At 37.0% G+C, this 23,904-nt stretch overlaps 4 protein-coding genes across 4 annotated transcripts; all 4 read right to left on the bottom strand.

Annotated features, from left to right (window-relative positions):
* Positions 1-201: 201 nt before the first annotated feature.
* LOC18026427 (fructose-bisphosphate aldolase 6, cytosolic) lies at positions 202-1,919 on the bottom strand. Its single transcript, XM_006410760.2, has 3 exons — positions 1,814-1,919; positions 1,363-1,590; positions 202-1,249 (listed from the first exon to the last, which is right to left on the bottom strand). The coding sequence occupies exons 1-3, from the start codon at positions 1,839-1,841 to the stop codon at positions 429-431; spliced, it is 1,077 nt and encodes a 358-aa protein (XP_006410823.1). The 5' UTR covers positions 1,842-1,919; the 3' UTR covers positions 202-428.
* Positions 1,920-4,626: 2,707 nt separating this feature from the next.
* LOC18026428 lies at positions 4,627-6,289 on the bottom strand. Its single transcript, XM_006410761.2, has one exon. It carries the CDS (start codon positions 5,632-5,634, stop codon positions 4,660-4,662), a length of 975 nt encoding a protein of 324 aa, XP_006410824.1. The 5' UTR covers positions 5,635-6,289; the 3' UTR covers positions 4,627-4,659.
* Positions 6,290-9,604: 3,315 nt separating this feature from the next.
* On the bottom strand, positions 9,605-14,321 carry LOC18026429 (polyadenylation and cleavage factor homolog 4). Its single transcript, XM_006410762.2, has 6 exons — positions 13,670-14,321; positions 12,605-12,706; positions 12,260-12,517; positions 12,003-12,122; positions 11,490-11,927; positions 9,605-11,403 (listed from the first exon to the last, which is right to left on the bottom strand). The coding sequence occupies exons 1-6, from the start codon at positions 14,066-14,068 to the stop codon at positions 9,736-9,738; spliced, it is 2,985 nt and encodes a 994-aa protein (XP_006410825.2). The 5' UTR covers positions 14,069-14,321; the 3' UTR covers positions 9,605-9,735.
* A 395-nt stretch (positions 14,322-14,716) lies between these two features.
* LOC18026430 (protein ROS1) lies at positions 14,717-21,960 on the bottom strand. Its single transcript, XM_006410763.2, has 21 exons — positions 21,837-21,960; positions 21,359-21,570; positions 21,150-21,274; positions 19,948-21,072; positions 19,506-19,862; positions 19,291-19,381; positions 18,030-19,188; positions 17,868-17,947; positions 17,651-17,735; positions 17,444-17,535; positions 17,284-17,352; positions 17,158-17,194; positions 16,977-17,059; positions 16,465-16,881; positions 16,206-16,242; positions 15,973-16,030; positions 15,739-15,878; positions 15,588-15,653; positions 15,394-15,508; positions 15,279-15,317; positions 14,717-15,102 (listed from the first exon to the last, which is right to left on the bottom strand). The coding sequence occupies exons 2-21, from the start codon at positions 21,469-21,471 to the stop codon at positions 14,984-14,986; spliced, it is 4,407 nt and encodes a 1,468-aa protein (XP_006410826.1). The 5' UTR covers positions 21,472-21,570; positions 21,837-21,960; the 3' UTR covers positions 14,717-14,983.
* Between the last annotated feature and the right edge of the window lie 1,944 nt (positions 21,961-23,904).

The raw sequence follows: 23,904 nt of genomic DNA on the forward strand, positions 1-23,904 counted from the left end.
TACAATAGCTAGTAATACGTATGTTGAAATGTGTAAAGCATGACAGCAGGTAGCCTGTTGTAGCAAGCTTTGACATGTCATCTTCTTTATAGTTGAGAATTTGAGATGTTGCACGTTGGGCTTTAAACTTGTAATTTGCTTTAAAAGTTTCCAAACAAACACAACAAACGTAACAAACATAACAAAAAGAAAAAACAAAAAGAACCTGTAGAACTGCTTTCGATTTCAACAAAACATTCATTTAGAAGAAAGGTTTCACAAGAACAAACACCTCAGAGAAAGCTTCATCGAGGGGAGTCTTCTCTTTTTACCACTCTATTAAACAAAACACAACAAGAACTAGTAAAGATAATTCCGTTGTTTTGAAGTAAAAAAAAACACAAAAACAAAAACGACGATATGAAAACTACGATCCTTTAGCTTCATCCTCAGTATTTGTAATCCTTAACATGAAGACTCTCTGCTGCACCTTCACCGAGCTGAGCATCACCTTTGTATGCACCAAGTGTAGCCTCAGAGTTAGCCTTGCACCTAACCAAGAACGCTTCTTGCGCCTTCTTCACATTCTCCTCTTTCCCTCCCCAAGTCTTCAACGTGCTCTGCTGCAACGCCCTTCCAAACGAAAACGACAGCGACCAAGGCTTCTTTGTCTTAAGCTGGTTCATCGCGTTCAGGTTTCTCGTCGCCTCTTCCTCGCTCTGTCCTCCCGACAAGAACACAATGGCCGGAACAGCTGCTGGCACTGTTCTCTGAAGTGCACGGACCGTGTGCTCTGCGATCACCTCTGGTGCAACCTTGGCGCTCTCTGATCCTGGAGTCACCATGTTTGGCTTCAACAAGGTTCCTTCTAGCAAAACATGGTGATCGCTCAGGGCTTTGTAGCAAGCTGCAAGGACACGCTCTGTAACTGCAGCACACTTGTGGATGTCATGAGAACCATCGACAAGAATCTCAGGCTCCACAATCGGTACAAGACCGTTCTCTTGACAAATAACAGCGTATCTAGCTAAACCATAAGCGTTCTCGTGGATGGCTAACTCTGATGGCTCATTCTGACCAATCTTAAGCACCGCACGCCACTTGGCGAAACGAGCACCAGCCTCGTAGTACTTCTTGCAACGTTCACCAAGACCATCAAGACCCTGTGTGGTCGTCTCACCATTGGTTCCAGCGAGCTCAACTGTGCCCTTATCAACCTTAATACCAGGCAAAACTCCTCCTTTTTTCAATATATCCACAAAAGGTGTCCCTTTTCACACACACACAATCAAAATCATCCAAAAGAGACAAATTAGAAACAAACCCACAAAAGCAACTATACACTATGAGAGAAAGATACAGACTTTTTAAAGTATAACATACCATTAGAGCTCTTTTGGTAGAGGGTTTCTTCAAAGAGGATGACACCACTGAGGCAAGGAAGAGCGCCTGGAGTAGTGAAGAGAAGCTCACGGAGAGCTCTTCTGTTGGACTCAACGTTCTCGACGTTGATGCTCGAGAGTCGCTTTCCAATGGTGCCGGTCGATTCGTCTGCCGCAAGGATACCCTTTCCAGGTGTGCCGATGTAGGCAGCGTTAGCGATCAGCTCATCTGCGAGTTTTCATATTCGACGCATAATCAATTACCAGACTCAGATTTCAAACAATCAATTGGTGATTTTAACAGAGAATCTATCAACTAGATCTTCAATACTTGGAACAAAAAACGAAGAAGTTACATCAAAAACAGAAACTTTAACAGAGCAAAACGCAGATGAGAGCTTAACGCAAACGAATCGTGCACAAGATTGATAAACAGAGACGAGATTACTTACCGGCGTATTTGCTGGTGAAGGAAGACATGACTGCAGAAATCGATGGAGAAAATTTGGATAGAGAGAGAGAAAGAGAGAGTTGGGAAGAGGAAAGTGGGGTTTTGGTGTTTTATAGGTGGAAGTGATGGGAAGTTTCGAGAAAGGTTGATTTTGAGGAGGTGAGATATTTTGGACTCTTCTCCAAGGAAAATGTTTTCAGCCGTTGGATGGTTTCGATGGCAGTTTTTTTTAACCGCGGGAAGTTACTGTGTTTATCCCTTTGTGTTTTAACTTCAACTACTAACTAATTTGAAGAGTGACTTCGGCCCAGTGGCCCAGTGGCTCTACGACATTGTAATAGTAGATGGATCCCGATACATTAACAGAATCCAATTTTAATATATAAGAAAACATCCAAAACCGGAAAAGATTTAGACTAAAAATAACTATTCCAGAAATTTCATTATTAAAAGGAAAGAAAGAAAAACAGATTTTGATGTAACTATTATATTCATTGAAATATTATAACTAGATATATGACATTTTTCAGGAAACAAATGTGCTCTAAATATAATAATAGTGTTTCTTGTAGAAGTGGTTAATAAATTTATTAATACTTTTATACTAAGAGATCTGGGTTTCGAGTCCCGGAAAATACGATTTATTATTAATTTACAGATTAATGGAGACAACCTTATATGAGATTTTCAACGTGGTGCATGAAGAATTGTTTGGCGTATTTGCAAGCGGGAGACTTGTTTGTTGTTAAATTGTCGATATAAAAATTCTCATAATTTATAATAAAATAATAAATCAGTGTTAAAAAAATATAGTGTATCTTATGATACTCGTTTGTTTCGTTTTTATAATGTTTTAGATATTCTTTTATTTCACTTTATTTTTTCTTCCAAGTTTTTGATGATTACTTTTTTACTAGATATCTAATTTTATATCCTTTAGCTAGAAAAAATATCTAATGACTTTTATGTGAAAAGACACAAAAACATAAGTAAAGATCAGTAAATTACATTTCAAAAAAAAAATACTTCTATGATTCTAACTCTTTCCACTTTCGGCTTTTGGAAATATCAAAAAAGTCACTATCACCATTGTCAAAACAACAAAAAAAACTTATCATCTAATATTTTTAGAAGATATTATTTGTTTTTTCATTATTATAGGACTTTTCCCTATTAGAAAAATAGAGTAAGTAAACTAATGCAATTAAAAAAAACTTGTTTTCTTTTATTCCTGAGATATTGCTTGGGAAATTATTAAAATGGCCTTCAGGAATCGAAGAAACTATATGCTGATATTGTTAAGTGCAATCTTTGAATGGGAAACCATATGCTGATATGTCCTATTTAGTATTTAATATTTATTCACATGAAAAGTATAAAAAACATTACAATGGATATCAAAGGGGCAATCATATAGACCTCGTGCAGTTATGCCTAAAATATTCAAAAATTGAAATTTACTCATTTCCCTTAAGCATCCCAAGCCGTGAAAATAACGTATAAACAAATTAGGCTATAAAAAAGGCGTATGTATTTATATACGTTCCATCTTATGCATAATTCGTCTTCCACGGTTTACAATATAAATTCAGTTTTGATGACGTGATATTGAAGGCAAAGCTTCAACGATATCAATCCCAGCCATAGCCCATAGATTGTGACAATTCTATATAGAGATTAGTCTTTTTCTCCATTTTTTATTTTAATTTTTGACTTCTTCTCCATTTTTTTTTTGTTGTAATAAAGAAAGGAAAAGAGGGTTGTTACATGTATCCCGTGAAAAGAAATGGAAGATTCATGAGAACCTCGAGTCCTCGTGAAACAGCCAAACAAATAAAAGAAAGGAAAAGCGACAACGTAAATTTAATAGCTTATTTGGACATAGTGATAGTTTATCATATTTTCGGGTGGATATACATTCAAAGTATGCACCAAATTTCTGAATTCGTGGGGGAGTTCCAAGCGTTGATATATACCAGGTTAGGAGCTAGCTTTCGACTTGGATCTTGATGTAAAAAGGGTCTTCAAGCATATATTTCTTCACCGTTGGACATTATATTGTTAGAAAAAAAAATGTACATGACAAAAGGTGGGTGTCACTCCGAAGATTCTCTGATGTTTAAAGTCAAACCGAAACCACACAACTCCGGTAAGTAACAAAACACAAACGGTAGTGGTTTTGAACCGGGCCTAGACGTCCGTGTGGTAACATCTGCTGTTCAACACAATAACATATTTTGTATATATTTATCAGTCATGTCAGATGTTTCTGAATGATGTAAACGATGTATAAATATTCTTACAAATTAAATAATATTTATAGAGAACACTGGATCTGGGCCAAGCCCATTAAAACATTTGTTTTAAGCCTCCAAATTTTTTTTCCAATTTAATTTATAAATTTTTTTTTAAAAAAAAAATTGTTTTTTTATAAAACCAATTAAACCCATTTTTGTTTTTGTTTCAAGCTCCCAAAATCTCATCCAGCCCTAAGTGCAAGAAATGGCTAAAAGTAATACGTCCAAAATACTTGATCGAATATTTCTACCCTGATCGAAAATTTGTCACCAGGTGTCAAAATGGCTAAAAGCATGTCCAAGACTTCATCACAATCTCAACACACATGATCTATTGGAATATTGGTATTGCGAAGTTACATGAAACAAAAAAACGAACTGAAGCCAAACTTACGTTTGTCCTAAACAAGAACAATCAAGTCTCAAAAAAAAAAAAAAAAGAAGAACAACAATTAGATAACGAATAGTTATGTTAAACTTGAACTATCGTTAAAAAATAAATTAAAACCATCAGTAACAAAACAAAATGTTTCGTTTTATTATTTGTTTTTCACTTTTTAGAGACACAAATGACAAGAGAAAACGAATGTTTGGCTTCTCTTAAACCAATCTTATTCTCTTCTTGGTCTTCCTCAAGCCATAATCTGCTGTCTAATCCACTCCTCCTCCTGAACATAAACACAGCACAAGGAGGAGACGAGGAGGAGGAAGAAGAGGACGACGAAGACGTCGTTTTGGACGAAGAAGTCGAAGAAGACGACGCCGTTTCTCTGAAAAACCAGTCGTGCAAGTCCCACATCATGTCGATGAGCATTCCATCGAAGAACATCGTCTGGTTCCCTCTGAAATTCCACTTGAGCTTCTTCACCTGAAACACTTTCCTCTTATCCACCCAAACCGACATCGTTTCAGGACTTTTCGATTTCCACAAATACCCTTCCTCCCCACCACCACCGCCTACTCCTCCTCCGCCGCCGCATTGGATTTGAATCTCGTGTTTACTTCCGGCGTCGGAGAATTGAGCCTTTGTCAAGAGCCAACAAGTCCCGGAGTATCTCTCTGTTCTCGAGACCCGCCACGATGACTTATCTCGCCGGAGACTCTCGTGTTCAATGTCGCCGACTCGGAGGGTAATCTCGGAATTAACCACGACGGCGACGGAGAATCCACTGGTTGGTTCGGGTCCGCCGTTCTCGTACTCTGCCTCCGATAGATCCCAGAGTATCTCGGCGTTGAGCAAACCGGAGGAAGAAGTCAACTTTCTTGACCCTTTGGGTTTCCTAAGGGAAACAGAGTATGATTTCGGCGGCGTTGAGATCACGACGGTGAGATTGTCCGACCAGGTGAGAGAAACAGAGACGGGTTTGTCGGAGGAAGGGAGATTGGATTTATAAGTGGTAGTTACTGTGTCGGGGATCGAAGGAGGTAATGTCGGAGAGATGTAGGAATGATTTGAAGGACCTGAACAGTACGCATCTGTTACTTTAATGGCGTGTTCGCTGTAACAAGCCGCGAGGCCTCTCATGGTTGACGACTTTTCCTAGAAAAATGATTCCTTTTTTTTTCCCGGAGGAAAAGAAACAGGAATTTAGAGAAAGAGATGAAGAAAAGGAAAGAAATTTCAGAGGAAAAAAGCTTTGATTTTTCAGGGTAGGTTGAAATTTGTATGGATTTTTCTAACAGAACAATTGTGTTTTTCCCGGGAAAGAAAAAACAGAGTGAACGTGAGAAAGTTAGAAAGAAACTTTAGAGGAAATGGGGAAAAACAACATTTAGAAGAAGAAGAAAAATAAAAAGAAAGTTTTTAATTTTCGAGAGAAATTCGAAAAATGGGTTATAAGTTTTGTTGTGGATGCTATACGTGTGAATAAAGTGAGATACTCAAAGGAAGGAAGAACATTTTTTTTAGTTTTTTGGGGAGGTAGACAATGTTTTTAGAAAAGAAGATAAAGTTTTTGGTGAAAAAGGAGCAATGGAGTTCACAGATTCTGTCTTGGGAGTTTAGAAACGACGTGGAAGAACATAGACGTGACAGAGTGAATAAAAAAATTCAGAGAGATTTTCCCGGGAAAAGAATATAGAAAATTTGAGGGTTTTAAGTTTTGGTACGGAAATTGCAGAGAAGATATGGAGAAGAAAGAGAGGAATTCTTCTTGTTATATTTGGATATGTATTTTCATTCGGCCATGTGAAGATGTCTCTCTTCTGACTTTTTTGAGTTTCGTCCGGTCTGTGTAAAATATTTATTTTAGTTTCAGTTGAAATAAAACTTAAACAAATCGATCATTAAATGTAAGTTAGATATGGAAAAGATAAGCAAACGACAAGAGATCGAGAGATATTTTAGATATTTTGTACCATGTTCCTTGCATTATCAACATGTAACAATGTATTACTCGTCTCTACGCTTGATATTTGTCATACTACTCATATACAATCAATAAAAAAATTTAGTTTTGAATAGTATATTGTTTGTTAGATTTTTGTTTATAATTAGAAATTTATTTTTCAATGAATAGCTAATGAAAATATTCTACATATATTAAAAATAATCACGGCTCCAACAATGCAGATTTAAAAAAAAATCTGTCTATATTAGAAATTAGAATCGTTGATTATATCCAATATACTTAGAACAGATTTAACCTTTTATCTCTTGTATCCTATATATACTTGATTAATGAGAACAACTCATGGAGATCATCCAAATTACCTGATGCACCAGAAATTTCTTTAATAAATAGGGATATTAACTGAACACTACTAAATTACACCAAGTTTTAAAAATTGGTTGGGAGCGAATGACCCGTGCTAATTCATGTGGCTCCGCCAATGTGCATTGGAAAAAAACAAATTATTTTGAGTCGTAACAGAACGCCTTTATGAAAATTGAAAGAACGAACTATAGATTGGTCTTTCAATATACTATACATTTCTATAAATTAATTCACAGAAACAATTCTCTTCATTTTTAGTTGCCGTCAAAAATTAAACTTTAATTTATAGGTTATTGGACGAAAAAAATGCCAAAATGATTTGACCTGGATTTATACAGCCTAGGTTAGTAGGTTGTAATAAGATATGTGTGTTTGGTATTTTATATTCGTTATTTTAAGAAAAGTACAGAATAGTAGTATGCCGGTGACGTCTTCGAAAGTATGACAATTATGCAATCGTACAAAATAGAATACGAGGGAGGGAAAGAGTTGAGTCATTGGACGATTGATTGATAAAATCTTAAACTTATCGAATCTTGAAAGACATCTTTAGTAATAACGTCAAGTTTTATGGTCCAAACACAAAGAGAAACTAGATTAGCTATTTATAAAGTTATTAATAGAAAAAAGAGTCTATTTTTTTTCTTTTTGTCAACAGAAAAATGAAAGACATCTTTAGTATTAACGTCAAGTTTTATGGTCCAAACACGAAAAGAAACTAGATTGGCTATTTATAAAGTTATTATTAGAGTATGTACATCAGGAGGGGATTAAGAGGGGTTTATGACACAGTTTTTGAGACAAAAAATCTTAATATTAAAAAGACAGTATCATATCATCTAAAATGAAGCATCCTGATTAGTCGAAAATTATAATTTTTGATTAAAAAAAAACAAACTTAAACAAAAAAAAATGTTATTATATTCTAATGAACTCCTTTCTTAGGGATTCACTGATATACATGCTCTTAGAAAAAAGTCTATTTTTTTATTTATGTCAACAGAAAAAAGAATCTATTTAGACGTATGTTTTCACGGAAAGAAAATATAGATAGACATGAAACGAAACATGATAAATGAACAAAAAAACAAATCACATCTTGGACTTGCATTTCTCAAAGTCTTCATAAATATTTTTAAACGGCATCATGAGTCATTAAAGACGTCACGAAAACGATCGAGTCTACTTAAAAAGAAACTATTGGATAAGCTCTTTTACCACAAACGAAAAAAAAAAAAATGGATAAGCTCATTAAAGCTTACTAGTCAATTAATCATCTAACCCACACAACTACACCAACAACAATAATTAAAATCTCTTTTTCCGCACTTTATAGTTTTTTTCGAAAACAGGGGTGCTTAATGTGGCTCTTGAGATAAACACGTTTTGGAAGATTCTCATTCAGAAACTCTTGGTGTGCGGAAAGGTTCAGCCATATTATGGTAATATATTTCTTCGAGCCATTTGGCTGTTTTTCTCTTTGTCTTCTTCATTACACACGAAAGAGGCAAATTTGTAAATGAGCAAAGGTTATAGATTCTAATGTATTTCTAAACATATTTTTCCGTGAAAAACAGCTATATATAATACTAGAATAATCAGCTCTTATTCACGTGAAAATTGAGTTTTCCAAAAATGAAGAAACAACGAAGAGAGAGGGACCATATGAAAATTGGGTTTTCCTCTGCTTTTCTAGCTCCCTCCCTCCACCTACAAAGCCTTATACACTTAGCTTAACTATCACACTTTTTTGCGTTTCACTCTTTTTCTCTCCAATAAATGTTAATTTGATTTGCTCTTTCCCCAATCTACAAGCAAGCAAAGGGTTTATGATAAAGGTAACTTCCATTCTATAAGGATTCACATGATAACCAAAACTACACTCAAAATGAGATATGATAAAACAACATTTCTGAACACAAATAAGGATAATAGTCTCACCTTCTACTAGATCAAATCCGTGGAAACAAGGGAGCACAGATGTGGCCGTCAATATAATTGTTCATTAAACTTGGATCAAATTTAGGTGGGCGGCCCAAATGATATTTGGTTTAGGTAAATATGAGAATTCATTAGGATAATTGAGAATTTGAGAAAAAAATTGTAGATAGGAAGCTATTTGAGCATTTGATGCAGCATGATTACAGGACGGGAATGTGAGATCAGAGAGCCCTAGAATGACCTCAAAATACAGATTGACTAACAGCATTGGCGGAGATAGAGAAAATTATAACTGAAGGCAAAACCATTTAAATTTACAAATACATTATATATTTGTTCACTTTATTTCTAAAAATGTTTCTTAAGAAAATTAATAATAATAATAATGCACAAAAAGTAAGCAAATTTTTGTTTTTGATTTTTTGTACTTTGATTTGTTGTACTTTGATCAGTAAGTTACAAAATTCATCAAATAAGTTACTGTATATGTTGAATATTTTCAAAAAACTTTAATTATTTTGAAAGAAATTTATTACCATTTACAAATGATTAGTCTTATATAAAACATGATTTTATAAATTTAATTGCACTAATTTGTTTAAAAGACTTACAGTTCAAATCTGGTTATTTTGCATAAACTGATAAGAATATATAAAAAAGTGTTACTATTTATATATGTTAACTCAGAAGTGCTAATATCATATGTGATATGTTTATATATTTAGTGACTAACATCTAAAATTTATAAATTAATATAGATAATCTTAAGAGAAAAAGCTATAGATTAATATATTTTTATTAATTATTTTAAAATGTTAAATTAATCTTTTTGGCCATCAAATTAACTCAATTGTATAGAAAAAAATCGATCAAATTAAGTAACTAAACAAAAATGGAGGCAAATATATAATTTGATATGGGAGCAATAATTATTATCCTTAATAAAATACACTAATTATTTGATATGACTAAGAGAAACAAGTTTCCTGCTTGATTGCATTTCCAACTTCCAAGCTCTGCAACGAATTCTTGGTCAAGCAAACTGCATGTACGATCGGACCATTGGTCTCACTGTTGGCTAGAGGAATGGTCAGGTAAGAAGCCCCCTTGAACATCCATTGACCCGTTTCTTGACCGAAATATTCCTCAAATATTTCTCCGCATAATATACATGCGCATTGGTCCTCATCAGCAGCTACGCCTGGACCATCCTCAACAGCACTCTCAGGTTCACTCAGAACTTCCTCATCTTCAGGTTCACTCAGAACTTCCTCATCTTCAGGTTCTAGCTCTCCAGCTCCTCCTGCTATCCAGTCATCAGCCTTTGGAAACCAAAACCTACTTTTACTGTCTGTGCCACTTAACTTAAGCTTCTTCTTATCGTGCAGCTGCATGTGTCTGTCAAGCTCTTCCTTTTGTTTAAGGCGAACGCCACAGGAGCTGCAGAGATGAGGAAGGTCATCAAAGAGACTACTAATCACCGAGGGGTGAAGTTCACGGATTTTGTCTGCCCTAAACTTCAATCCTATTAGGTTTTCTGGTTCCAGTTTTGCTGTTTCCACTGGTGCTACCTTCGGGGCACTGGATTGACCCTTCTTCACCAAAGCCAATGGTTGAGCATCTGATGGAACCACAGATACAGACGTAGAGCTGTTGGTAGAATGATCAGGACTATGATCCTGTGTTATGAAAGGAGCTACACATTGTACGAGAGATGGCAGCTCCTTCTTTGAAGCAGATATCAAGCCCTGTGAAACTAAGGAGCTCAAGAGGCACGACAGAGGATCTGAGGCCTTACTATTCTCTTTTGATGTCTGTGCTGATGTGACACTAGCAAGAGACACTGCGCACGAACCAAGTGGTGCGGAGGATTGTTCAACTTTTAAACGAGCTAATAAATTGTCACCAGCCACTGGAATTGGCAATGATGGTGGCAAAGTCTTAGACTTAAAGGCTGCTGACAGGATTGGTGCCATTGGGTTAACCTCATTTTGAGAACTCTCTTCCTTGATCGCACCACAAGTTGAGTTATTAGAAAGGATTCCACTCTTCATTACAGCTTCCAGCAAGTCAGCCATGTTTGGTTGTCCAGTAGTTTCTGGAGCAATAGTATGGCCTCGGGCATTTTTAGCTGTTGGCTTAGAGTCAAACTTTTCCACTTGAGATGCATCAGGTAGTTGAAGCGTATTTGTGTTTTTCAACTGACTACTTGAAGTACTTGAAGATAGGGGCCGTCCAGAGTCATCCCTGGGGACACTTTGAGACTTTGCAGGAAACCGGGAAGCCCTAGGATCACGTTGAGGGAGGGAGTGAGCTCTTCTACAATCTTGCTTAGTCACATTCTGTTTCGAAGTTGAATCATGTAAAGGGGATTGTCTATCTGACACAGTTCCTGGCAAAATTCCAGAGCTGGCAACCCTAGATTGAGGCTGAATTCCCTTTCTAGCTGCATTAGAGGTTGTACCAATGGAAGGAAAAACTTCTGAATCATGCAAAGACCTAGGAGAAGACGTCCAGCGGCCAAAAACATTTGGATCTTTTTGCTCGCAGGAATATGAATTTATCGAGGTCGCCGGATCAAACCTTGAGTCGAGAGCTGGAAACCTTGGTCGTTTTAAGAGGTGATTTTCAGATTCCTGCAAGATGGAAACAGGTTAAAAGCCAAGAAACTGAATGAGATACATCATAATAAAAAGTTTCAGACACTATTATCATAGCTAACCAGTCTCTCTGATTCATCTGGTGCCTGAAGCTCATTCTTTGGGTTGATAGTGGCTACATCTGTTTCGGATAACCTTGAGTGCAGGTCCCACATAAACTCTTCTTCCTCAGAGTTTTTCCAACTATCATAAGGCACACCTATATTTCTACTGGGACCACTTGATTCCGAATTTTCTAGTCTCGCAGTAGCGTAGTCGGAAATTCTGCTTTTGGTATGTAACTCATCCCTCTGGTCAGAAATCAGATCAGGACCCCTGCTCATATCTTCGTACCATTGCTTCTCACACCCGTCATCAGTAACCCTTGAACCAACTTTCTTGATCACGGATCTAGAATTATGCGGTAGATCAGAAGCATAATCATATTCCCCTGCTATTGACGCGACATCTTTCTCATAGAGGGGTTCACTAAGTGAGTCTCTTTGAGGACGTCGAATGGTCTGAATTCCAACACACAATCAGTAGACAGAACTTAGATTAAATACTGTAACCATGCCAAGGAAAAATCATCTTACATTTACTTTAGCTGGACCTGCCCACGAGCCTCCAGATGATATGCTTGAAACTCTCTCCAGTCTATCTGAATCCCTAGTCAAATTGGAGATCTCCGGCACATCAGTAACCATTACTTTTGTCTGCACAAAAGAAAACAAAAACAGAATACTCAGCAAACTATTAATGAAGTATTGAAGCTACATTCCGGTATATAACCTCGAGTTTACATTGGGTTTGTCGTCACTAATAAGTTTTAGTGGCAGTTTACTTTGCTTACCCGTCCCGACTGTTGAAGGCGTTGCCTTTCTAAATACTTAGGATTCACATGGATGCTATGTGGTGGGCGCTGAGATTGCGGATCAGCTCTGCCTGTGGTAACAGCAGCTGCTGAGCCATCACTTCTAGCATTAAAGCCAAGTTCTTTCTCAATAAGCTGAAGTGTTTGCGGATGAAAGACTCCTTTCCAGGTTCCAAAGAGATGCCTCATGTTAGAATGCATAGGAGGGTCAACTTGTCTGTAAGCCTTAACAAATACCTGCACAGAAGTACAAAGAGGAAGATCAGAGATGTAGTTGCTAGGCAAAAGAAATTATATAACCATGACTATCAACAAAACACCAACCTCTGGCAGCCTAGCAGCAAAGTACTTAATGTAATCCCTTCCAATGTTCTTCACAATGCTGTCTAACAGGTACAATGTTGGCAGCTTCTGATCGCTTGGTACCTGCATAACATTCTTCATCAAATCAGATACCCAGAAAAAAGGCCAATATAATCTCATAGAGAGTAACATCGAGGATTCCCACATTTGAGGAGGCCCTAGAGGGTAAAATAAAATATCAAAACATAAAAATTATTGGTACAAACCATGATGACATTCAAGCAACTACTCACATATATCATGACAACCAGGAATCCATAGACACAGAAAGCCATTAAACGACGTTAAGGAAATCTACATGCCAAAAATGGCAGAGTGACAACACTACTCAAAGTGTCGATTCCTAAGATGAAGTGAGAAACAGTGAAATTTTAATCCTTGTCTTCCCACCGACTTGATTGAACAGACTCCATCTGTTAGATATTTCTCTGCTACCCAAGATGAATAAATGTTGACTTGGCCTTTCTGGAGAGCATTCGGTAAGCAGAACCCATTAACAGATAATCAAACCTCACTAATAGCAGAGGTTATGAGAGCTCTTGCCAAACGATAAAGTAGAATACATTAGAACAACTCCAACGCCGTAAAAGAGACTACACACATCTATAAACAAAACTCAGTACAATGACATGAGGAGCTGAAATATGCATTCTTTGAAAGATTAACATAGACAAAATGGTTGCATGGGCAACAACTACTTTGAGATAGTTAACAACATTGTGTCAAGAAACAGATGCCTCTTTAAAGTGAGAATTGTACGGAATGGGATTCAAAAGATGACATAGACTATGAACTTTGATTCACAAGAATGATCTGCGACTTGATGAAAAAGGATAAAAAACCACACGGATTCGAGAAAAGACACTAGGGTTGCTTCAAAACTCGTTTTTTTCTTATTAAACCTCGCATACAGATCACAATCTCAACCACCACATTCACTTTTATATTGTACAATAAGTCAAACAAGAATTTCGAAAGAAAAGGAGCAAGGAGTATAACAAGTGGGCATGAAAACTGGGTGTTCACCTCGAGGATGTTGTTGCAAATGGTGGCTACAACGGCCTTGGCAGCATGAACATTCTCTCCAGCAATTATTGTGAGGTTCGTAATTATTGGCTTCGAATTGAAAGTGAGCTCGGATAGTGCCGACTTATACTGGTTCACAAGCTCGTAATGTGGATGAACAGGCTGTGGCTGGTAAGCCTCGCGGCTCGGATCACTGGCAATATTACTCTCCGTTTCTCTGCCACCGGCTCGAAATCTTGACGACGCAGGTGGTGCTGCCACCGCCGTACTGAGCGTTCTCTGCGACGAAAACTGCCGCGCGTTCGAGTTTACCGGCCGGATTAATTCCTCGTTGAGCCTTGGTTTCTTCATCGGGCCTGGATCTCTGGATCTATCAAACGGTCTACGCGAATTCTCCATCTTAAGAACTATACAAATACAGGAATCGAAGGAAACTTTCTCTAAAACCAATCTAATTGGCAAAATCGATTGAAATAACAACAAATCCTGGTTATAGGGAACCAGAGCATTACAGCAATCAGTAACTTGAGATACAAATGAATAGAGAACCCTAAGTTACAATCTACAGCTGAGATGCACAACGCGAGTCTGCGAATAAAACGGAGAGGATAGGAATGCTTCGAATTCGGCAAAAATGGCAGAGATTTGGACAAACTCCGATCAATTAGGGTTGAGAATTGGGGATTTTAAAGAGACGAGAACGAAAAGTAAGCTAAGATCGGAGCTGGTACCAATACTATTAGGCCCATTTAACAACCCGATGTCTGGTCCGGTTCAACCATCTAATTGAAACCAAACCGATGAAAAGAATCCATGTATCGAAGAATTCGTGTGAACAAAATCCACCGTATATAAAATGCAAACCGTAAAATCATTACATTAGTAAACTGAAGGAGTGTTTATTAGTTTGAGTTTCATAATCTGAAAACCAAATCCTAACCGTATAAGAAAATAACGTTGCAAAACGTGTCTTTATATTGGTATGGAAAACTAAACCAGATGAAATGTATTTGGTTTCAGAAAACCAAAAACTGAATGAACATCACATGAGCAAAGACATGCTTCAAATCTAGTTGGGAGAGAAGAACAATATAAAAGAAAAACGACAGATTCAGCTACTGGCAGCATCTCTTGTGAGTTGTGACTGGTATTTAGTACAACTAAAGACACTAAAATGACACATAAAGACGACATCTTACAAACTCTATCGTTAGCTTAACGTTTTCAATTTTACATTGACCTGTTTAGGTACTCTGGTGTCACTCTCTAACCATAGGCCATGTTTTTTGCTTAGCTACCTACACAGCACTCAGATCAGGTGGGTGGGTTGGCCTGTGACTGTGACTTCATTCTGCTGGCCGGGAAATGCAACCTCGCAATCAAAGGCTTTGGTCCTCTTGTCTTCCGATCAAAACCTCTTACACATACATAACCTACAAATTTAAAAGATAAATTATGTCTCAAACTCAATTGAAAACATCAATCTATGAACATGTTTCTATATACGCAAAGAGAGTGGAGAAAAAAGAAAAGAATAGTAAACTACATTTGGAGCTTTTAAATCAAAGAAAAGGAAGATGTTGCTATAGCGTAAACAAATTATAATTACCTCTCCAGAAAGCATGTTGAATTTTTTCTGTGGGCAAACCTGAAAATTAGCTTAAGTAGTTAGAATATTTTCTTCTTTTTAAATGTGTACAAGAGCATTGGTGAAGACTACATACCTTTGAATATGGATGGTATGGATGTTCCAAAATATACAGTTTTTCTAGGCAATTTCCATAACCAGTCCCTTGGAATATTGATTGGGTTTAAACTAGAATCATGATCCGCAAAAACCTACATTAACAGAATACATCAGAAAGTTTCAATATAAATAATTAAATGGAGGAATTGGACATTTAGGTTGAAGTTTAACCTCATTAACTTGGAAGTATGTCCCATTGAGTGGGAAACTACCTCTCATTGCTGTTCTACAAGGTATCTGCATATGAAATTACTAAATTGTTATTTGCAAATATTTGTTGAAACGTGTAGTAGGAGCAACAGAGTCAGACGCAATTGCTTACCAGGATTGTGCCTCTTACGGTTTGTGATCTTGCTTCTTTGACGCTGTTGCATGATAAACATGTTTCATCGTCGCACAGGTTACCATTTCCCTGGGAGATGCATTTGCTTACAGCTGGTTCAATGGAATCAACAGTCTCACCTGTTTATAGTCATCATGATTAAAGAAACTTTATTAGTTGATCTGACTAAATGACTTAACAGATTTGCGGATCAGTTGATAACTCCCAGCTGACCTGGTGTCCAAATGGCAAGCAAATACGAACACGGATCATCAGGTTCTCTCTTCTCCAACTGCCATAACAAACGCAAACAGCTCGTTTAGATTTTCAATACCGACAGAACTACATCATGTTTCCTAAACTAATATCTATTTGTGTGTGTTGGATAGGTCTGTAACTTCCCACACACCAATTCTGAATTGTATCTTCAACTAAATTATGAATTAAGTATAACTTATCTAACATACCTCAGCTAGAAGAGGATGCGAGTCTCCAAGTTCATAGCTGCAAATATGTGAAAATAAACAGAGTCAATGGTTAAAAAAAGTTGGAACAAAATTGTTGATATCTTAGCGTTTTTTTTTTTTTTTTTTTTTTTGACAATTCTATGTGGCATGGCTAGCAAGTATTAGGAAGTTTATATTTTTCCCAACCTACGGGTTAATGTCTGCCACTTAATGATTTAACCTAAAACACAGCAAAAAAACAAAGAAAATAGATACTTACACTAGGTGTTCTGTTCTTAGAAGACTGATATCTTTGAGCTTAGGCATTGGGATAGAAGCAGCTTCGGCAGTAAGCGCAACTAGAGCTGTAGACATATCTCCGTCTTGTAGTTCTCCGCTGCGTTCTATTATTTTCTTCAGGTTATTGGTAAATGCATCTAGATTGAGCCTGATTGTAGGAATCTCTTCTTGATCCTCGTAAAACGCATCCTCTATGTCACCTATTGATACTTCTTGGCATTTTAATTCCGGGGATGATGGTTCTTCGATAATTGGTTCACAACATGTGGGCTTGTTTGCAAGTTCTGAATGCATTACAACTTCTGATCCTTGATTTCTTTGCAATGCCTCCGGCAGAGCCAAAGTGTTTTTATCCGGTGTCATGTCTTTTTCTGGACCGGGTAAAGCAAGTCTTGCACTGTAAAACAAGTAAAAAAAGTTACTAGAGTTATATTCTGAATTAAGGTTCTCTCGTAATGGTACTAAGTGTTTTAAGGACACATGTTGTCGCACCTTGCAAACGCGCTAGCAAAATGTCTGCATTCCCCTTTCATCGGACATGCGTTGCAATTAGGTTTGCTCTTTGTGCAAAACACCTGAAATGAAACAAATAGTCAAGTAGATAAAAAAAAACCTCATCATTTTACCATCGGTTTTTTCATGCATAGATGTGTATATTTTTTTATATACATACCTTCCCAAAAGTAATCAGTTGGTAATGCAACTCATACCTGTGATGGCGTTAAACTAATGAATGGCTGTATCAAGATGGGCAATAAAAAATACATAAGATAAATATAAACATGGTGAGAGGTCTTACAAAGTTTTTTGGTCGAGTTTGCACAAACGTGGCCATAGATACTTTTGAATGGATTCAAGCACAGGGTACCTAGTTAAACCAAACTCAAAGATGTATCAGGAATTTTTAAAAAAAAAAAAAAAAACAGTTTCCAATTAATACCATATAGTAGAGTGCTTACATTTCTAGAAGATGCAATTGAAGTGACTCCGGGAGCGGCTGAAGAGGTACCCATCCAAGTCTAACGGCTATGCGCCCAACATTCGTATCAACCTGTCAATAAGTTTTATCGTAAGTTCATACATCATATCATTCACCTAATAGAAGAAGAAGAAGAAGAAGAAGAAGAAGAAGAAGAAGAAGAAGGAAAAAAAAAGATTCGGCTTACTGGAAAAGCAAGATGGTGCAGGGTAAGAAGCCGCACACATTCCACACTTTTTAGTCCCAATCCATTAAAGCTCAAAAGATATTCTCTGCATGATGATTGTATAATAAACGATAAATACGCATTGAAGCATGGAGTCATTGACGATTAACTGCCTAAGTAGTAATTTTAATACATTGGTCAATAAAGAAGAAATAAAACACTTTTCTTTCAAACTCACTTTGCTTTGTCAGGTGGAACGTCTCTCAACCATTCCAGATCAATGCTTCCATGTTCTGTGACCAGACGATTAAGGAAGGCCTGCAATATTTTCATGTTCAGAGTTAAATACTTAAAACAGATGATTATCCATAAATCTGGCCACATATTGATTAAATTGTACCTGTATACGTTCTGCGAGTTTATGGTTCATTCCACGGCTCTTAATAGTCTCAGCAACTTCACTAACATCAGCTGTTCGTATTGCCTCCCAGTCCACAGTGTCCATCGTCCTTGTTGTTTTTTCTCTTTTTCCTGCTCTAGCTTCTGCTTCTCTTCTTAAACTATCCCAATCAAAACCTTCTTTCCCCTTCTTTAAAACCTTTTTTCCTTTTGCTTTTAAGGTAGTAGCTTCATACTTAGGATTGAGCTCTTTGCACGATGAGTCTCCATGCTGCCTTGAGTCATGTCCTGGTGGTTTTTCTGTGCATTCTCGGAGATGAATACAACTCGTGCTTTCATTGAGATCTGGAATCAAAGTCTCCATTACAGGCCCTTCTTTGTTTTTTGTGGACGGAACGCTGCTAGAGCTTGCAGGCATCTCAGGTGTCTGATATTTGAAAACATCCCCAAAACAACAAAAGGGCTCATTACTGTCACCAGAAGACTTTGTTTGCCCTTTCAGTGATTCTAAATCCTTAACTCCTGAGCTATAATCACCGGGAGACGTATTTGGTGATACTTGTAAGCTTCCATGATTGCTTGAAACCCCATTTTCTTGCCTTGAATTGTCATACTGATGATTCTTCTGATTGGACTCTTCTGCTGAGACTGTATCAGATGTGATGATATCTCTTCCTTTGCCATGTAGCTGAGCAGACCCTAGCGACTGTAGGAGTTTCACATAGGAACTATAATGCTCTCCTTTTGAGTTAATCTCTGAGCTTGACCCTGCTCTCTGAGGAGCATCAGAAACCAACGAATTTTGACATGTAAGTGTAGAATCATCAGATGGAAATAAGTCTTGGACATGGTACGTTTGATCTGTCTTATCAACTTCTACACTTGAACGTTTTTGATCTGAATCAACGTGCGTCTTTGAATCCATGGTTTTGCCAACTGATACATGGGCTGAACTGGCAATCTCACTACTGCTTCTAGAGCTGTCATAATCCTTCTCCTCATCAGGCTGTGTGTGGTTATGAACGGGTGGGTTTGAAATCGATTCCTCTGAGTCCAAATAAGTTATTCGGATAGGAGGCACAGAGCATGTTCCTACGTCAAAGTTACTGCTGGGTACTTCCGGGGGAGGAAACTCTGAAGCAAGTGACATGAAAGCAGAACTACAGGAAACAAAAACATAAAAAGAAGTTTAGAGAAGAAGTTAGTTTTGAGTTTTGTTGCTGTCTTGGATTAAATTTCGACATAGATGTAAGAGTTTATACCTTGATAGGTGGTCAGAAACATTCTGAGTTAGAAACACTCCAACAACAGAATCGACAACGGACCCTTTCCAAGGGGTAAAACGTCGATCCCCTGTTAGAAAACATAAGACCATAACAACAAGTTACAACTAAGACATACAAGTAATAGATCAAATACTAAACCTAAAAAAGTTACAGTTAGAACAAAAACCGCAAAAAGGACAAGTGTGGTGTACCTTGTACAAGATGCATTCGTGCTATAAATGAGTCTGCTCGTCCTCGGAACACACTTCGTTCCTCCTCCCACCATCTCGCCTTGTGCTCGTCTGATCCGTCAACTCCTTCGCTATCTATACTGTCCATCAGAAGGTTCCACACTCGATCCGTCTCGTTATCCAGGTCAACCTTTGCTCGTGGACGCCGCTTTTTGACAGGAGCTGCAGGCACAATCGCTCCAGCTCCACCGGTGAAGAGTACAATCTGGTTTCCCGTGCTATTCATTTCGTTCTCCCTGTTGATGTCTAATACACGCAAATACTCACAGATTGCTTCAACTGAGTAAAGTTGTTTCCAAATTTCATCTGGAGGAAGATCTGTTAGACAGAACATCATCAAAAATCTGCATTTCAGCAAGTTCAAGAAAGAAAGAGAATTTAAAGTTGTGTATGTATTCGTTACCAGCAAATGAAGGTGGAGACCGGCCAAGATTCGGGTGAAGAGTTATCTGGTTGGTTTGTGATATCTCAGACTTAGCGGCTCGCTTCTTTTTGCTCAAGGTCACTCGCCTCTCAACAAGAACGTTATTGTTATTCTGTGGCCTGTTATAACCTCCTCCTTGTAGCTTCTCTGAAACTTCTGTAACTTTAACGATAGATGACAAGTTTCGGAATCGAGCATGGCCTGTAGTTTTCTTCTTGATTGGTTTGTCTATCTTATCCAAACGAACATTTGTCTCAAAACTCTGCCTTCCATGAGAAGCTCCTTCACAATTTTCTTCCATGGTTAGGACTCTACTAGCACTGGCCTGAGATGTGAAACCGTAGCACCTTGAGTCAAAGCCAGAAACATCTTCTTCTGCATCAAGTCGTTGACCAGTGAATGGTGCGCTGCAAATGGCATCAGATCTCATCTCTTTCTGTTGCCCGTCTGTGAAATACAACCAATGCATTTTCTCGTACTCACATAGCTCATCGTACAGGATCCCTGATGGATTCATGTCGCAAGTTGGTTCTTTTCTTTGTCTTCTCTTTGCAGCTTGTGCGCCACTGTTCTTTTGTTCCTTTCCCATTCTTCTACTCTGGCTCTGCTTTCTTTTAGGCGTGCTAGGCAATGGAATAAGACAATCTTTCGATTCTTGATTCCCGGAATCTGACTGCTTTCCTCTGCTGGCTAATTCAGTCTCATCTGCGTGTTTAGTATCGTTTTCACTGCTTTTGGGTTTGAAGCTCTCGTCCTCAAAATCCAAGGCACGTCTGCAAACCTTCTTGGCAGGAGCTGAAGCTTCCACAGCTGCTGATTCTTCAACTGGTGTCGATTCTTGATTCCTATCAGCTTCTACTTTCTTCCTCCTCACATATTTCCTCTTAGGCGTTTTGGTTTCTTGACCTTCACCAGCTGGTTTCCTCGGCGTTTTCGGTTTGGGATCTCTCTTCGGTTTAGCTTCTTTAACAACTTTTGGCCTGTGCTTCTTCCTCTTTGGCTTTTCCGGTGTCTTGATCTGTTCATCAACATTGTCACTCACTGGGATCAGAATCTCCCCTCCTTCATCACCTTTTTCCAACATCTCTCCATACACCATTTGCCCTGCAAAATGAGATTCAGATAAATTCTCTTAAAATTTCAAACAAAGCAATGTCCAGAATCAAAAAGCCCTCTCTTACTTTGATCAATCCCAGTCTGTCTCTGTCCGGAGAAAAACACTGATGATGCTGTGTTGGCCAGAGCCAGCAAATCTCCAAAGGACAAATTGTCAAGACCGTCCATGTCTTCATTTCCGACGAATCTCCTGCATGCAATCACTTACTTGAGCAATTACCCAAACACTAATCTTTGAAATTCCCAACATTTCAGACAAAACAATAACACTTACCCTTCCATCGTCTGATTCCAATTTGTGTAGATCGGATCAATTGGCTTGATAGGTGTCTGAGGAATCCATGGAATTTGATTGCTGCTGCTTTCTTCTATGTTTCGTTTCTCCATTTTTTACTTCACATTCGACTCTTCACAAATCACACTTCCTTCACCTGAATAATTTTGATTCTACGCAGAAATGAAATCCTTGCAAGTTTCTATTTTTAACTGCAAAAAGATAAACCAAATAAGGAGATCACCAAATAAAATAAAAACGTCAATATTATTAAATGTTTCAAGAGTAAATGTTTAGATCCACTTTTTTCTGGTAAGTTTTAGAGAGATCTCCGGGAGTCACTGATTTTAGTTGAGTAACGACATCAACGATGATTAATCAATTAGGTGGACGAGGACTTTTCAGAGATCACAACAAAATGGAAAAAAAGCGAAGTAATTATACACACAAAAACATAGAGACATCAAAGAAAATTTACCAGGAGAATCAGTAGCGGAGATCAAAGTAATATGGAGTTGGGTCGGTGGTAGCTTTGAGAGGATAAGAACACTCTTTCTCTTGGAAACGATGCAGTTGAGTGAGGTAGATACAAGAAATATTGTAAAAGCAAATAAGCCTTTTGGACTTAACGTATTATAAGGGATAGAATATGTGTTATGTTTTTGTGTATAGCCGTTTGTTTTAGCGCGAAAGTTCGTTTGGTTGGCGGAAAAAGTTTCGTAAAATTATTTTTTAAAAAAATATTTTCTATCAAGTCTCCTAGACTATAGAAAAGATGATGATTGAATAATATAATAATAATGTAATTGTCAACCAGTTTTCTTTATTATCAGCCATCTCTTTTTTTTCTCTTTCATTTTTCTTCTTCATTTAAGATATATATTATATATAGTTTTAAAATTTAAGAAAACTACACAATATTTAAGTAAGTAATCATACGAGTTTTTTAAACTATAAAGATAATTTCAAATAAATGAAAATAATGCTATAATTTTACTCTAAATATTTATAATGTTATAAAAACTATAATTTTACATAAAAACAAATATTAAGCTATTTTTTAATAACATATTTTATACATAACATCATACTATTATTAATCCGATAACACGATAAATTAATTAATATTGTGCTTTTTTCCAAATCACTTTTCCTATAGTCTAGTAAATTATGGTGACAACTTTATTATAACATACTACTATAACTAATCCGATGACACAATAATATTATATTATTTCTGTAGTCAAACCACAACAACCATATTTACAAATTTGTCACTAAAATCATTTATCTGATATTTTTCTATAGCAAAGCTGTTTGCAAAACTCTAATTTACAGAGTTAAATTACTTTTTAGCTTTAATACTAACCTAATACCATGACTAGAGCCGGCTTTGAGAGCAAACAGTCTAAGCATGAAGTTGCAGTTCTACTTTTATATATAAAATTTTTCGACTCTAAATTTATTAAAAATCTTTGTAGTCTAATAGTATGGTGTAAGATCGGTCTTGGTTGGTAGTTGAGACTTTCTCGAATTTGATTTCTAATTTTGTAAAACAGTCCATTTTTTTCTTTAACTTGTAGCCACTTAAGACTCAGAACCGGCTCTAACCATGACTAACAGTATTTTGTCTTACAATGCAAAACATATTGTTACATTCATTTGACTACAGTAATTGGCTAAATGAACTCTTTTAGTGATGAAGTATTATGCATGTATAACAGTATTTTAATTTTCCACTGAAATGTAAATTTATAAAGGTTAAATAACTCCCCATAATCCATAGCCTCGTAGCACTTGTTGCTAGTTAGCCGATCTAAACCGGATTTTTGTTTTGAAATAAACTTTAGTTGGTTTTCTTTTTTTTGAGAAAAACTTCAGTTCGTTTTTAATTGTAAGGAGTTAATTTTCGTAACCTTCTGTGTATTTTGATTGAGTGTATCCACTTTAGTTTATGCGGTTAGTTTGGAATGAGGTATACTTTAGGTTGTATAGTAAAATTTGGTACATTGATCAATTTGTATTTAATAACTGAATCCGAACCGAATTGATTAAACTTTGATTTAGTTTATTATGTCGATGGCAGGAATCCAATTTTAAGCACTGTATGAGATGTGAACCCAAATGCTTTTCTGCGGGTCCTCTCTTTAGATTCTTTGTTGTATCGGATTCGTTTAACAGGTTTATTATTCCACGCTCCTGCGGGAAGTAGAACTTTGATCTAGACCAACATGGCGACTTTCATCATAGAAGAAACTACCCTACTACTACCGTTTACTTAACTAACTATTCACCATGAAAAGAACAATAAATTACATTAAAATTTTAGGGGATTCAGCAAAGGACTTGATCCTGACCTTACACTAACCATCTTGAACGGTACACAGTAGTATAAATCTTCTCAACCACAAAAAAAAATCTCCATTTTATTAGATTTTTTTTGAAAATGCAACGTAATTAGTTATAAAATGTTTTTTTTTTTTTTTGTCGACTACCCAAACTATTACATCACTATTGGCCGACCCGAGGTTGGTTTTGTAAACCGT

This window comes from Eutrema salsugineum, unplaced genomic scaffold (genome assembly GCF_000478725.1).
Source record: "Eutrema salsugineum unplaced genomic scaffold, Eutsalg1_0 scaffold_10, whole genome shotgun sequence".
Taxonomy (NCBI): Eukaryota; Viridiplantae; Streptophyta; class Magnoliopsida; order Brassicales; family Brassicaceae; genus Eutrema; species Eutrema salsugineum.

What these genes read in the sequence shown, in the direction of transcription:
- LOC18026427 (XM_006410760.2), bottom strand. Translation starts at nt 1,841, where the DNA reads ATGTCTTCCTTCACCAGCAAATACGCCG. An exon ending in CTTCACCAGCAAATACGCCG is followed by an intron (nt 1,591 to 1,813) that starts GTAAGTAATCTC and finishes GAAAACTCGCAG; the next exon opens with ATGAGCTGATCGCTAACGCT. An exon ending in CTACCAAAAGAGCTCTAATG is followed by an intron (nt 1,250 to 1,362) that starts GTATGTTATACT and finishes GTGTGTGAAAAG; the next exon opens with GGACACCTTTTGTGGATATA.
- LOC18026428 (XM_006410761.2), bottom strand. Translation starts at nt 5,634, where the DNA reads ATGAGAGGCCTCGCGGCTTGTTACAGCGAACACGCCATTAAAGTAACA.
- LOC18026429 (XM_006410762.2), bottom strand. Translation starts at nt 14,068, where the DNA reads ATGGAGAATTCGCGTAGACCGTTTGATAGATCCAGAGATCCAGGCCCG. An exon ending in TTGCTGCTAGGCTGCCAGAG is followed by an intron (nt 12,518 to 12,604) that starts GTTGGTGTTTTG and finishes ACTTCTGTGCAG; the next exon opens with GTATTTGTTAAGGCTTACAG. An exon ending in CAGATGAATCAGAGAGACTG is followed by an intron (nt 11,404 to 11,489) that starts GTTAGCTATGAT and finishes TCCATCTTGCAG; the next exon opens with GAATCTGAAAATCACCTCTT.
- LOC18026430 (XM_006410763.2), bottom strand. Translation starts at nt 21,471, where the DNA reads ATGGAGAAACGAAACATAGAAGAAAGCAGCAGCAATCAAATTCCATGG. An exon ending in CCGTAAGAGGCACAATCCTG is followed by an intron (nt 15,654 to 15,738) that starts GTAAGCAATTGC and finishes TTTCATATGCAG; the next exon opens with ATACCTTGTAGAACAGCAAT. An exon ending in TCAACATGCTTTCTGGAGAG is followed by an intron (nt 15,103 to 15,278) that starts GTAATTATAATT and finishes TTAAATTTGTAG; the next exon opens with GTTATGTATGTGTAAGAGGT.